Source organism: Strix uralensis, chromosome 5 (genome assembly GCF_047716275.1).
Source record: "Strix uralensis isolate ZFMK-TIS-50842 chromosome 5, bStrUra1, whole genome shotgun sequence".
Taxonomy (NCBI): domain Eukaryota; kingdom Metazoa; phylum Chordata; class Aves; order Strigiformes; family Strigidae; genus Strix; species Strix uralensis.
Window position 1 is genome coordinate 56,617,435 of NC_133976.1, and position 14,684 is coordinate 56,632,118.

Here is a 14,684-nt window from a genome sequence, read left to right on the forward strand (position 1 = left end):
CCGGCCCCGCCCGGCAGCGCGGGCCGTGAGGGGCGGTGCGGGCCCACCCGTCCGGGAGGCGGGGCACACCGCGACCCCGCCCATCCGGGCTGTCCGCCCTCGCAGCCGGCGGTAATTGGCGTTTCTGCCGGCCAATCGGATGGGAGGCCGCCAGCCGCCGCTACTTGCCAGGCCCGACGGGTTGGAGTGGCAGCACAGCGGGCTAATAGCGGGCCGCTGTGCCGGTGGGGTTCCCACAGGCGCCGGGGAAGGGGCAGGACGCCGCGCGCGGAGGGGTCGCCGCGGAGGCGGTGGCCGCACCAAGATGGCGGTAGCGGGTAGAGGAGCGGTGTCTGCCGCGGTGAAACCCATCTTCAGCCGGGACCTGGGCGAGGCGAAGCGGCGCGTGAGGGAGCTGTACCGGGCCTGGTACCGCGAGGTGCCCAACACGGGTGAGGGCGCGGAGCCGGCCACGCATGCGCGGGCGGGAGCGCGAGCTCAAGGTCGGAACGGCCACCCGGCAGCCGTCGGGTTCTTAAAGGGCCCGTCGGGGGGCGCCGGTTACCCCCGGGCGTGCGGGGTCCTGCCTCACCCCGCCGCGGCCCTTTCCCTGGCTTGGCCCTCTGCGCGTGGTTGTCCGGGGCCTTACAGCCGCTGCGGGGTTGTGGGCTCTGGGCCGCTCTCCGGGGCAGCACAGGCCCGCCGGCCTGGCCCAGCAGGGTTTCCCTTGCCCTCCCCGCCCCGGCCCGGCTGCCTCCCCTGAGGGGGTTCTGGATGGGGAACTCTGGTCTCTTCATGTCTTACTCGCCACTTGTCTTTCCTAGCTAAGCAAAAGAGAAATCTGGCTTTAATTTTCTAGAACAGGGACGTGTGGCCTGATTGCCTGCCTCCTTAAAACTGCACTGGGACTTGTACCATGGCTGTGTTGTTTATTTGCTTTAAATTGAACATGTTAGTGAAGCTGGCAGACATTGCAAGAACAAATTACTGTGTATCGTTTTGTAGGGTGGAGTTGCACATTGTCAGTGGAAAAAATGAAAAGCAATATAGATGATCTCTGTGGGTGTTCTGTTTTTCATAGTACACCTATACCAGCTGGACATCACGGTGAAACAGGGGCGTAACAAGGTGCGGGAGATGTTCCTGAAGAATGCCAACGTTACAGATCCACGGGTGATAGATATGCTGGTTATTAAGGTACAAACAAGTTATTACTGTTTTGTTGAAGCTGTGGAGAATGTAAGAGTGGATATTTGGTGGTGAGTGTGATGGAGGAGAGGGACAGTTTTATTTCAGCTTGTGCTGGGGAGGAGTTGTCTTGCAATCCAGATTGGTTTATATCTGTCAACAAACCTGTTGATAAGGGATCAAGCTGCTTTAGCAGGCAGAAGAATAGGGTCTTAACTCACCGACTTCAGACTTGCTAGAATATGGATTTCTGTCATTCAGTGTACTGGCTCTTCCAGTTTGCAGATATTTAAAAGATGAAGCGTATGGCAAGTGAAATAAGTGAAATGGCAGTTTAAATACCAAGTTGGTTGCGGTTTTCTCTCTCTTTTTTTTTTTTTTTTTTTAGAAAACAATGTCAGTTTGAGAAAGGAGAAGAAGATGCTGCTGGCTAGTTTACCATTAAAAATTACCTTTCTACTCCTTATTTCCTCAGATTGAGATGTGGTTTTCTTCACTGACTGTGAAACATACATTAGAGTGGCAGTACTTGGTGGGAGGCTGGCTTTGGGTGGCAAAACACCCCAGCTCTGTAACACATCTGGTTATGTCTCAGGCCTGAGAGACCTGTATGGTTCAAGGCAATAATCAGAATACCAAGAGTAGGGCAAGGCCTCAGAACAGGTCTGATCAACAATAACCAACCTCTGTAGTTCTAATGCATTAGGAAGCTTCCAACCAAGGACTGCTGTGCTCACCTGTTGTATTTCTTGCATTTCAAGACAGTTAATCTGTCTTTACATGATGAAAAAAAATCTGGAAACAGAATCCTGGGTAAAATGGTAGGTGACAATTCCAGGCAGTCTCGTTCTGCCAGGTGCTGTCATCCTCCAAAACCAGTACAATAATTCATAGACTGGAGTCATGAAAAAGTTATGTTTAATATCTCTGTGGTAGAGATACTGGTGCAAAGCGCTTAGCAGCAGTTTTACACCTAACTTGCCACTATTCAAAAAAATTGGAGGTGCATGAAAGTTAGGAATGTGATGTAGAATTTTATGGGGGTGCTAGTCATGAAAGAAACAAGGCAGGTTCTAAAAAGGGGGCAGGGTCCCTTGCCTGTTCCACAGGGTTGGGAAGCTGTGCTGTAGAGACAAGTGACTCGTTAATACAGGACATGAAGCAACAAAGTCACAAGGTGGGGACAGTGTATATTTATGTCACAGTGTAGGTGATGCAAGCAGTCTTTAGGAGTACAGAACTTTTGATGCAGCTATCTTAAGGGTGTTTCTAAGTGCATTCAAATAACTTACATAGTGCTGTATAGTTAGACTGAGGCTGTAACTGAGAACTAGTCTAAAATTCTTTTGTCTGTGTGCAGGGAAAGATGGATCTTCAAGAAACCATTCACGTATGGAAGCAGAGGACTCACATCATGAGGTATTTCCATGAGACGGAAACCCCACGACCTAAAGACTTTCTGTCCAAATTCTATGCAGGCCATGATCCCTGAGAGATTGACCCTGTCTCCCTGCCTTGTATTACAAATAAAGTTCTATCTAGTAGAAAAAATATTTGTACAGAAAGATTGTATAGCATATTAGGAGCCTAATGACTATGAATCCAGAGTGTGTGCAAGTCACTATGATCTGTATGAAGAGCTGTGATTTCCTAGTTTTGCTAATGTGTATTTTCAGTGCATTGAGTTTGTCCCATCCCTTGCCCTGGAGTGTCTGCTGAATAACCACAACACAACCTGGCTGTGGGGCTTTCTGCTTAGCCTGCAGCCCCATGTGTAGGTGTCAGCTCTGTGGAAGAAAGAGCAGGCCTTCAGAAAAGCCAGTGTAGTTGCAGAAATATTCTTGTGCTTGAGGCCCATCTGTATTCATGCAGTGTTTTGCAATTTGATGCTATGACTTTGTTGACCTTGTGTTTTTTACTTGGACACTAGTCTCTGTTTACTTCCTCACAGAGAATGGTGTAAAATCCAATAGGCAAATAAAGCCCTTTATGCAATAAAAAGATCAGCAGAGTCCATTTTCCTGCTGTAAAATGAAATTACCTGGAAAAACGGAGTTTTGTACTGTTATCTAGAATAGGGAGGCTCTGTAAGAACTTCTGATGCCTAGCAGAAGATGGTATCCTACCATCACCTCCTTAATTGAATCAGAAATTACTAGCTCCCATTTGAGAAGGGTAAGGACAGGTTTTTTTTTTTTTCTTTCAACAGTCAGAACAGGTTTTCAGCAGGTAACGGTGCTGGAGCTCCCCCATGCATGATCAGCATCGAATCTTTGTAGTACACTCAAACTTCTTTTTATCATTGCCTGAATACTGGGGCTTTCTTCCCCATATGAGGACTGTAAAGCAGCACTCCTCAGGGATGTGTATGTGTGTATACCTAGGGGCTTCGGGGGTAGGGTGCTTTTAAGGACAGGGTTGACACAGTCAGGAAGGGTCAGGAGAGATGGTGAGTAAAGCAGTGGTAAGAAACTGAACAGTATAGAAAACAGGAGCAGGGACATGTTTGGCTCCCAAGAGCAGATGAACTGGAGCAACCACTTCTTAGGCGGCTTTGGGGAAGGAGGGGGCAACTTGGATACCAAGTAACTCAAGAACCTGCCAGCTGCCTTCAGCTACAGCTGTTGGCATTACTTGGATTGCAGGCTCCCTTTTCTCTCAGTAGCTACACTGGAGAGTTAGAGAGCAAACATCAAAAGCAGTGCCATATAATAAGGAAGCAAATGTGGCTGTTTGAACTATATACTGTGCTAATGTGTGCAACATTAAAAGAAACTTCTTAACAGCTACATGAATACTGAAGGGAAAAGTGGGCCATCAAGAGAAGAGGCCAGATCTAGTGACCAGAAACTGTGAGAGAGACACTGGGGCAATGCTGGCTTAAAAAGAAAAAAAAAAATGACTCATCTTTCAAGGTATTTGACAAAACAGCTGGTCTGATGTGACTGAAGATACTCTGTGTATGCCCTAGCAGTAGAGAAGACCTTTTAAGTCTTATGCAAGGAATTAATTGCAATAATAAACACTTCTGTGAAGAGTTGAAGTTTATAGTTAAGAAAATAAATATATTAGGGCTTATACAGAAGGAAGTACTGAACTACATAGGAATTACTAGGTACTTGGAGCCAGAGCGTTCAGGGATTTTCACTGTCAGAGATTAAATGCTATAAAACACATCAGCAAGTTAGTTTGCAACTTGTGACCTTAACCTTTTACCAAAGCTGCTCAAAATTTTTAACTCTGTGATGATAATACTGTAGTTAATCCTCTGTGAGGTGAAATTAGTGATATAGTCTCCATCAGATATACCTGTTAGGTTGTAAATCAGCATTATTTGAACTGCAGTGCCACTGTCAGTATGCACTCTATTCTTTTAATGGGGCTGTGTTGTGGGGTTGCTGCTTCCTCTAGGATTCCTGTCATGTACTGTAGATTAGTACTGAATTACAGAAAGGACTCACAAGAGGAAATAAATACAAAGAGAGCCTCCTTACTGGAACAGATGTACAGAGGTAGAACAGTTAAGACAGAAGTGCTAGGACACAGGCATATAATGTGTAAAAACATAAGACCAAAGTCATACATCTCAATCTCTTGATCTTTAATTGTTTACCATATTGCTAGTAAAAGGAATCCCAAGCAGTCTTTGATGAGGTGAGAGTGTGTGTGCAAGGACGCAGGGCCTATCAAGCACCTCCTTCAGCCCTGATCTACAGATTTCTGTCATACAGACATGCGCAGGATGCTCACTGGCAAAGGGGATACAGAACCCCCTGTCCCATTTAGGAAGGACAAAACACAGGTGACAGATGTTGAAACCACTGCTTTGTCAATGGTCTTCTCCATTCTGTTCTTCCATTACAGTTCTGCAAATAGAGTAATAAGCTGTTACTCTTCAGATACACCGTACTGAGCTCCAGTCCATACCCTCCCCCCAAACCACACAAGGTGGGGGTTTACGTAAAAGGAGTTTCTAACAGGCTGCTTCAGTCTTCACAAGCTTTTTATTCTTTGTTTTAGCTGCAGAGTGCATGCTAGAAAATCCCTTTATCAAATGGAATACATCCACCAAATGGATTATAAAGTAACACTATTTACAGCTTCTTTGTTCTGTAAAGAATCAAATACACCCAAACTCAAGTCTTTACACAAGGGCAAGCCAAACAGACTAACGTAAAATGGTGGAAAGTGTAGCACAGTGTAGTGTACTGCAGATAAAGGTGAATTATTTCCCCTCTTCCTTTATCCAATGAGTCTGAATGGTCCAACTAGTCTGGAGATCAGTGTAACACCCACCGGGTAGTTTGTTCTGATGGCTTCTGGAATTCTCTTAAATTGTTCCCCTGTGTATCAGAATTTCATACAGTAAGTGATTCTAGCAGAAGACTTTTAAACAAGTAAACGTGTAGAATAGAATCACAGAATCATTTAGGTTGGAAAAGATCATCAAGTCCAACCACAAACCTACCGCTGCCAAGTTCACCCCTAACTGTGTCCCAAAGTGCCATGTCTACAGGTCTTTTTTGAATACCTCCAGGGATGGTGACTCAACTGCTTCCCTGAGCAGCCTGTTCCAATGCTTGTTCCAGTTGCTTTTGGTGAAGAAATTTTTCATAATACCCAATCTAAACCTCCCCTAGCACAACTTGAGGCTGTTTCTTCTCTTCCTATCACTTGTTACTTGGGAGAAGAGACCAACACCCACCTCGCTACAACCTCCTTTCACATAGTTGTAGAGAGTGATAAGGTCTCCTGTGAGCCTCCTTTTCTCCAGGCTAAAGAACCCCAGTTTCCTCAGCCACTCCTCATAAGACTTGTGCTCTAGACCTTTCACCAGCTTCATTGCCCTTCTTTGGATGTGTAATGTAATAACACTGAAGTCCCTCTTTCCTGTCTGCAGTATAGATCCTCACTGACTACAGTTTATCTCTGATTCAAATTACAAGATCTAAACCACCATCAATTTATTCTGATCTCTAACAAATGTACGTTGTGGAGATTTCAAATTCAGAGACCAAACTGGCCTACTCTGGTATAAAAGTTCATAGCCAGAGGCGATGCTGTGCCCGTGTGTTTAACTGCAAATGCATCTTTCAAGCTGTTGCTGTCATTTCCTAGTCAGAGATTCTCCTCCCTGCCCAAACGGGAAGCACAAATAATTAAGATTGCTGGAGATGTTAATGACCTACCACCCTTTAATCATCATCATCGTCATCCTCTGGGACAAAGATATCATGTTCTTCAAGTAGGGCTGCGAAGTTCTTACTGATCTGAGTCCCAACGTACAGGAAGGGGATCACCACGCTGAATACTCTGAGGAGGCCGAAGGGCGTCTGCAAGGAGCCGAGTGGAAAAGACTCATCTTTATCAGCAAGTCGCACTGTAGCTGAACCTACGTGCTCCCGGCTCCGCAGGCGCGCAGAGGACCCCAGTCACCGCATCCCACTCGGTTATAAAAACCAGCACCGGGAGAGCAGGAACCCGCGGGGAGCCTGGGACGGGGAACACGGGAGGCTTAGGGAGGTAGAACGTTGCTGGTGAGGAGCGGCGGTGTACGGGCGGGTATTTATCTCCCCCTGACGGCGCACGGACCACCGCGGGTCAGCGCACCCCGCTCGGGGGGAACGGAGCCGCCCGGTCCCGCTCCGGCCCCGCGGGGCCGCTCCCATCACCCTCCCGTCGCCGAGCACTTCCGCATCCCCGCCCCGCCCACAGCCTCTCCGCTCATTAGTCTAGACCCTGTCACTCACTCCCACCGCCCCAGCCACAGCAGAGGCACCCGCACTGATTGGCCACGACTGCCATCCGTTACGCCGCGATTGGCTGCCGCCCCCACTCGCTCGCCCCTCACTCACCTTAACCGGCTTGGGCAAAATGGCGCCGCTCCGGGTGACGGTGGCGCTCCGGGAAGGCACAAGCGGTACGGTCGGGGTGCGGCGCGGCCCGACCCAGCCCGCTCGCCCCGAGTAAGCCACGGCCGCCGCCAGAAGCCGCCCGCCTGCCGCTGCCATCCTCCCGCCTGCCCCTCCTCGGGCTCCCGAAACGGCTGAGCCGAGGCGTCGCCCACGGCGGCGGGACCTCCGGCTCTCGCGAGGCTTGGGGGGGGGAGGTCTCCAGTGCGCATGCGTGGGGCGGTGCCATCGCTGAAGCGGCGGGCGGGCCCCGTCCCACGGCCGCAGTCGCTGTGACCCGGGGGAGAAAGAAAAGGAGCGGGCAGCCTTTCACCTTTCACCGCTTCCCGCCAAAGGGCCCGCTAAGGCTCGGCAGAGGAAAACCGGGCCGGGTGACCTTAGAAACGGGCAGGGCGGGAATCGCCAGGCCCTGCAGACGCTTCCTGCGGGTTTCACAGCTCCATTGGCAGCACACGGGTTACAAATAAAAACGGTTTATTCGGCTTCACGGCATAAAATACAAACGTTAACAACGTCTTGAAATGCATAATACAAGTTCCGCATGTAAAACTAAGGCGCATGCAAAACTGCCTCTTAAAAACATGTCTACCTAAAATACAAGCACTTCAGAAGGCAGGAGTGTTTCCGCAGGCTGCTGTAGTGTTGCCTGGTAATTGTGCAGATGATGAAGCAGCTCGGTGCTGGTGAAAGATGCCCCTGACATGGGGACTCCACCCATTCCCTGTGTGTTTCAGTGGGGGTCATTTAAGTTTCTCTGTCAAGGCAGTTGAGAGGGGTAAGACTGGGGGGCTCACCCACCCCCAAACTATTAATGCAGTAGCTACGTTTCACTACTGTCACAGAAAATGTCCAGTCTTGGTTGTGAATGTCCACCAAATGGCTAGCAGTGACCACAGGTAAAATCTTTAGGTTACCCTTATTGCTAGGACCTGGATTCAGTGGAAAACATCACCACAGTTGGTTTATAAAAAGATAAATGTGCAGAAATAATACATTATGGGCCTGAATCTGAAATGCCAGCTTTAGAAAAATAGAAGGATTTCATCAACTATTTTAGCAGGATTGGGAGCACTTTGGCTTACAAAGGCCATGTCAGAATCGCTCTCCCTCTTTCAGTCTTCAATTTCTTTTAAATTCAAGCATTTTTCTCTCATTGCTTTTGCAAGAAAAATTTATTTTGCTAAAGAAGAATTTCTTTTGCTAAAAAAAAAATCTTAGGGATTTGACTTCAGTACTTTAAGAAAAGTAGCCATTCAGCTTTAGTGTTCAGCTCCCCCTTTGCTAGGGAACCTGTTTTGTGCTGCCCAGACATTTTCTATTTTTAAAAAATAATAAGGGAAAGAGAAGGCAGGAGGTGAGACAGTCCAAACCTGAGTGACCGGAATAAAATAGAGTGTGGCAATCAGTCTTGTTTTGCTGTTGGAGACAATGTGCTGTGAAAACTCTCTGCTTTTCCTGTAATGATCTCTGCCTGCAGACAGACAAAGAGGACGCACCATTAGCCAGCTTCATGTGCAATCTCAGGAAGCTGAAATCCTGACTTTCTGCCTGGGGGCTGCTTCAAAGGCGCTCCCCCCCTCAATTGATCCTCAGCAGAGCTGGTCTGATAGCCTCCATCTCAGAGGAGGTGGTGGAGCACCCAGGTGCTTCCTGCCTAATGAGGCAAGCTGCGGTGGTCATTAAACACACTGTACTCTCATATAAATTTGGGCATGGCTCCAATTAAGGCTCTTTTTACTCACAAAGGGCCCACCCCTGCTATGTGAGCAGGATGGTGAGGAAGCCCTGACCAAGCGCATCCAAAGAAGTCACTCAGCGCTTTGGAGACCTAGCAAAGGCTCAGGCATGGACAGCTGGGCCAAGCACAAATACTGTTCAGGAGTCAGCCATTTTCTTCTCAGCACTGCAGAATAAACCACAAAATTACTCCAAATGCGATCAGACAGAAAGCAGAGCGCAGCTCCTCATTTGCAGGATTTAGGATTTAGTTGGGATATGTGCTAAGGAAAGGCAGGTAGCGTGGAAATTGTGCCATTTGAATGGGACAGATTAAAGCATTAAATATAAGCTCTTTAGTAGTGTTACTAGCACAATCCTGGCTTATTAAAACAAACTAAGCTTCTTAAAAGTGAAACTGCCCTTAAATGAATAAAACTGTTTCCGTTCCAGTTCTGACAGAACTGGCTTTGTTAATTTATTTTCCCTTTCAAGTCACTCTTGATTCTTGGGTCTCATGTAGGAATCTGCCATTTTGATTTATTTTGGAAGTTAAATCTTTACCATCAAACTGCCTTATGTAAGTCTGAGACATGAGGAATATTTTTGTGAGTTACTTTAAAAAACAAAAAAAAACAAACCACAGAAAAATGCTTGCCAAATCTGACCCTGGCCCCAAAAATACCCATGCTCGGAGAGAGGAGACACCAGGTAGTGCCATCCCCTGATGCTGCTGCCCTACCATGGGGAAGGGGACAGGTTCCCACTGAACTCTTCAAGTGTCAGGTAGGGAGGCAGAGCTGGCCCCTAAGTCCAGCCAGCTGGGCTGCTGACAGAGCCTGGTCACTGGCGCATGGCCACCTGCTCCTGCTCCTGGCTCTTCTCAACTGTTTTCACTTAAAAAGCAGAACAAAAATAATCCTCCCAATCTCAAAGATCCTTACTGTGAAGAAATACAGGCACGAACTGGAGAGGACCGGATTGCATCACTTCTCACAGGTAATTAGCGATAGAACAAGAGGGAATGGCTTTAAACTGCAACAGGGGAGGTTCAGACTGGACATTAGGAAAAAATTTTTCACAGAAAGAGTGGTCAGACAGTGGAATAGGCTGCCCAGGGAGGGGGTGGAGTCACCATCTCTGGATGTGTTTAAGGGTCATTTAGATGAGATGTTGGGGGATATGGTGTAGGGGAGAACTTTGTAGAGTAGGGCTGGCTGATGGTTGGACTCAATGATCCCAAAGGTCTTTTCCAACCTGAATGATTCTGGGATTCGGGATTAACTTGTATGTGAAGGTTACACTCCCACTGCTCAAAGTCGTATCTGTAAGGTCTGATTTAAGATCTGACTTCCTCTAATATACCATCAAGCCATAATTAGGCAGGAGGCTGGAAGCCCATCATCCAAAACTACCAGAGATGTATTTTCAAAGGCACCAACAGTTAATAGAAGTCATTTGATTTCTGCATCAGCAATCTCTACTGGCTATTGCAAAGTATTAAACTGAGTGTGTTTAACTCCAGAAAGGCAAATAGGTTCCTACCAGTCATGACCTGGAATGGCCTCTTGCCTTCCTAGCAAGGCTTCTCAATAGAACAGTTTTAACACTGTTAGATAGGAAGCACAAGACTGCTTCACGTATTTTTTCTGCTCTGAAAAACAGCCCTTGCCAAGAGGATAAGAGAGAAAATTTATAAACCCCATCTCCAGGGTGTTCCAGTCCCTGGACTCAGCACCCACCTACTTGTACCGTTTGCCTCATGGCCAAGGCTTCTGACCTACTGAAGGACAATTCTGTTTCTGTAGCAAGGCGACAGGCGTGCCTCCCCACAGCTCTCCTTGCCCGCTGGGAGAGTGGGACGTGCTACAGAGATCAGCTGAGTGATGCTGATGTGAAATCAGAGGGAAGCGCCAGCAGGTCAGGTGCTGGCTTTTGTCGAAAGCAGCAGTATGGCTTTGACGCTTAAGAGAGGCAAGCCCAGACACTGCTGACATGCAGTCAGTGCTACCTGTAACTCACTCCCACACCTTCACTTCTCCTGGGACCAGCCCTCTCCTCCTCCCTGCTCCTCCACAGCCTCTCCTCTGACTGTAAAGCTCTGCCAGGAGCTGGGCAGATCCACAACAGTCAGAGAGGCCCTGCAAGAGTGTGGCTCTGGACGCTGTCAAGCTGCCCAATGAGTTGGCTGAGCCCTATATGGCACTTTGCAGGAGCTACAGTCTGCACAGAGGCTGAGAAATTCACCCCTGGCCAGGCAACAAGGTTTTAGCATCCCTGTTTTGGAATAGGGAAGGCTTGAGCTGGAGACATTAACAGGATTGGCTACCGTTTGACAGAGTCCAGATCAGCCCTGGGAAGCTCCTGGTCCTTGCTGTTGCTTCAGACCAGGCTCGGTGTCTCCATTTCAGCCTTGCTGCTGAGCTCAGGCGGCCAAAAAGACAGATGTAAGCCTGTGAAATCCACATCCTGAGGGATTTAGCAGGGAGGAGGGTTAGTGCAGATGAAAGTAAAAAAAACTGATGACACAAAAGCCCGGTCCTTGTTGCCCCGGCTGCTGGGCCAGCCACAGCCGCGGTGGCTCACATTGTGTTCTGTGGCAAGAGAGGCACGGGGCTGTAGGCACCCACCAGGGCCAGTGGCCTGTTGGAGGCATTTCATAAGAGCCCAGCTTTATCTGCAGTAAAGGAGCAAAGGCTAAGTACTTCGGCACAAGTCCACAGACAATAATAAACACTGACCTGTGCAAACTTCAACGCTGAGAAACAAAACCAAAAAAAAGTGGTGACGGAGAGGTGGCCAATAAAGCAGCCAGAGCATCCTCCACGCCAAGACGGCAAGGGACCAAGCCCGCTGGGTGAGGTTCATTGCGTATGTGTCAGTTTGGGCCCCCTCCACACCTTGTATCATCAGCAGAGGAGAGTTCAAAGGCAGCTTTCCTGATATTACACAGTCTCCCGTTGTATAAAGCCTCACAGAAATGAAACATGAGGTTTGGGGAAGACACGGGTCCTTCCCATGGGCCCCATGAAGCACACACGCACCTCACACTTGGCCACTGACCAGGGCAGGGGCAAGCAGCGTCCCCCACTTTGCTCTTCCCATGTGGGAGACAGGCTGCCGGGCATCGACTGGCTGGTGGCTCACACCCCCCAGTCATGGGTGTCCCCTCTTCTGCCTCTCCTGCCACTCCCGTCTCAGCGCGGCGATCTCCTGCCCGTACCAGCTGTGCAGCTTGGAGAAGCAGGCCGTCTCTGGTGACACCGGGCTTTCCGGCATGGCTGGCGAGAGGCCGGGCGCCGGGGACCCCGTGGCGCTGCTGGCGGCAGAGCGTCGGCGCGGAGGCAGGGGTGGGGGCTTCACATGCCCCCCATCACGGTCAGGGCAGGTGGCCTCCCCAGGGACGCCACCACCACTACCCCACGTGGAGTAACCATTCTCCAGGATGGCGGGCTTCTCCTGGAGAGGCAGCAAGGCAGGGTTGGAGAGGTGCCTCTTCCTCCCAGAGGAGGAGGACCTCCGTGGAGACTTGCGGCAAGCGGCCAAGCTCTTGCAGGCCTCCTCCAGCTGCTTCTCCAGCTCCCTCACCACCAGCCGCATGTAGTCGAAGCTGGCCCGCGAGAGCGCCTTCACCCAGGCCTCCATGGCAGCCTGCCCATCAGCCACCAGCACGTAAGCCCTGGCGCCGGCGTCGTCAAAGCGGATGGCAAAGGCGAACTCCTCAGCGGCCTCGCACAGCTCCACGGTGCAGCCCTCCAGAACCACCAGCCCCACAGGCTCCCGGCTCTCCCGCTCCTCGAAGTAGAAGAGGAGGTTGCCCTTGAGGACGAACCAGCGGCGCTGGTAGGAGGTGGCGTGGTGGTGGTGGGCATGGTGGTGGTGCCGCTCCACCCGCTTGCGGAGGAAGCCGGCATGGTCGGCGGGCGAGTCACAGGTGGCGTAGTGAGCCACGCTCCGCTCATTCAGCTTCATTGCCCTGCCTAGGAGCAGAGGAAGAGAGGGGGAAGAAGTCAGCTCGGGGCAAGGAACATCTTACCCGTCCCACCAGGAGAGGTCTGATCCTGCCCCAAACCTGCTGCAAGGAAAAGCAGCCCTGACTCCAGCAGCCAGCGCTGCAGGACAGCGTCTAACCCAGCGAGTACCCCTGGAAATGGCATGCTGGCTCCTTGCTGCTGCAGAGAGGAGGTCACCACCAGAGCCCCACCACTGAGACACCTGCCTTCTCTGGGGACACCACCACTGCTGCTTCATTTCTTATTCCACGAGTGACCTACTTTGCTGTTTTTTTATGGGGCGCATCAAAGCAATTTGCCTCTGTGCCTGTGGGACATTCATTTCGCTTTCCTCTATTACAGGGCAGGATAAGGAGGGTGTTCGCAGACCCAAGGGCTCTGGGACCTCCATTTGAGCACCCTCTCTCCGCTCCCCATCTCCACACAGGACCACCCATCCCCACCAGCCCTCCCAGCAGCAGCACACCCAGCCTCGGTAGGTTCACCAGCAGCGGGGTGCGAGGTGCCGTACCGGCTGTTCGGGTCAGACCACAACCCCTTGCCGTCTTCCTTGGACGGGCTGCTCCCTTGCCGAGGGCCTCCGAAGCTTCACTGTGCTGAGCCCCATCCCTGGTTGGAGGAAAGGTGGCAGAGAGGGAGTCACAAACCAGACCAGCTTGGGACTGAAACAGCAAAGAGCTGCATCACTCCCACCCCAGAAAGCGGGGGCCCTTGGCGCACAGGAGTGGCCAGGGCCGGGCACCACAGGCGGGCGGCTCTGGAACCGGGGTGGTGACACCGGGGACACCTGCATTGGCTTCAGAGCCTGAGCCCCATCCCAGCTCAGGCCAGCGCTCCTGTGGGTTTGATTTTGGGCTCCTACGGGTTTGTTTTCTGGCTCCTACGAGTTTGGTTTTTTTGGCTCCCGTGGGTTTGTTTTGGTTTTATTAAAAAAAAAAAAAAAAGCGCTTTTGTAGAAGCCTGTTACTGCACCATCTGCAGAGGCCCCACGGCAGGCGACTCGGCAAGCTGGCAGGTCCCACAGAAGGACACAGCGAGCACAGCCTTTGCGATTCTACAGCTGCAAATGGATGTCCGACCGCTAAAACTCTGCACACAGGGACACGCAGAAAACAAACCAGAGCCGCCACTCCCCGGCCAGACCCGGGAGGGGGAAGCTCCCCCCTGCTGAGCAACCTCCAGTATCCCTCCCGGAGCCCTTCTCCCCCGCCAGGGCTGAGGACAAGGGGGAACGGACCCCAGCTGGGAAACGGACCAGAATCGCATCAGACACACGGAACCGCTGTGTCCCGGGGCGCTTCCCCTCGGCGCGGCAGCCTGAGGAGCCTCCAGCCTCGCACAGCCCGGCTGAGGGCAGCCGGGGCGGCCCACGCCAGCCCTGCCGCGAGGGGGCAGCGGGGGCCCCGCGGTGCCGGGGGGTGCCGGGGGTGCCGGGGGGTGTGGTGTGCGCGTGTGCAGTGCCGGGCTCCGCGTCTTTGTGTGCGTGTGCCGCGGGGCTGCGTGTCTTTGTGTGCCTGTGTGCGCCTCTGGGCGAGCTGCTCGTGTGCCTGCGGCCCTCCTCGGCCCCGGCCGGGCCCCGCCGCCCGCTCCCGCCCCACCGCCGCCGCCCCGGCCCCGCCGCCGCCGCCGCCTCCCCCCAGCCCTTGCCCAGCGCCTCGCCCCGGTGGCGGGACCGCGGGCCGCGGCCCGTCCCGGCTCACCTCGGGCCCTTCCTGCGCGGCGGCGCTCCCCGCGCGGCGCGGCGCGGCGCGGCGGGGCGGTGCGGGGCGGGCGGCCGGGGCCCTGCCGCGGCCGGCCGGGGGAGGGCTCCTGCGGCCGCCGGGGCCGTCTCGCCGCGCCGGCAGCACCGCCCCGCCGGCGGCGGGGGGCGGCGGGG

General features: G+C 51.9%; 3 protein-coding genes across 3 annotated transcripts; 1 reads left to right on the forward strand and 2 right to left on the reverse strand.

Annotated features, from left to right (window-relative positions):
- The first annotated feature begins 178 nt into the window (after positions 1-178).
- NDUFA6 (NADH:ubiquinone oxidoreductase subunit A6) lies at positions 179-2,718 on the forward strand. Its single transcript, XM_074871009.1, has 3 exons — positions 179-431; positions 1,061-1,176; positions 2,528-2,718. The coding sequence occupies exons 1-3, from the start codon at positions 305-307 to the stop codon at positions 2,657-2,659; spliced, it is 375 nt and encodes a 124-aa protein (XP_074727110.1). The 5' UTR covers positions 179-304; the 3' UTR covers positions 2,660-2,718.
- Positions 2,719-4,753: 2,035 nt separating this feature from the next.
- SMDT1 (single-pass membrane protein with aspartate rich tail 1) lies at positions 4,754-7,260 on the reverse strand. Its single transcript, XM_074871010.1, has 3 exons — positions 7,023-7,260; positions 6,357-6,500; positions 4,754-5,033 (listed from the first exon to the last, which is right to left on the reverse strand). Exons 1-2 carry the CDS (start codon positions 7,176-7,178, stop codon positions 6,363-6,365), a joined length of 294 nt encoding a protein of 97 aa, XP_074727111.1. The 5' UTR covers positions 7,179-7,260; the 3' UTR covers positions 4,754-5,033; positions 6,357-6,362.
- Positions 7,261-7,536: 276 nt separating this feature from the next.
- On the reverse strand, positions 7,537-14,593 carry PHETA2 (PH domain containing endocytic trafficking adaptor 2). Its single transcript, XM_074871011.1, has 3 exons — positions 14,509-14,593; positions 13,320-13,417; positions 7,537-12,775 (listed from the first exon to the last, which is right to left on the reverse strand). Exon 3 carries the CDS (start codon positions 12,765-12,767, stop codon positions 11,952-11,954), a length of 816 nt encoding a protein of 271 aa, XP_074727112.1. The 5' UTR covers positions 12,768-12,775; positions 13,320-13,417; positions 14,509-14,593; the 3' UTR covers positions 7,537-11,951.
- Positions 14,594-14,684: the final 91 nt, after the last annotated feature.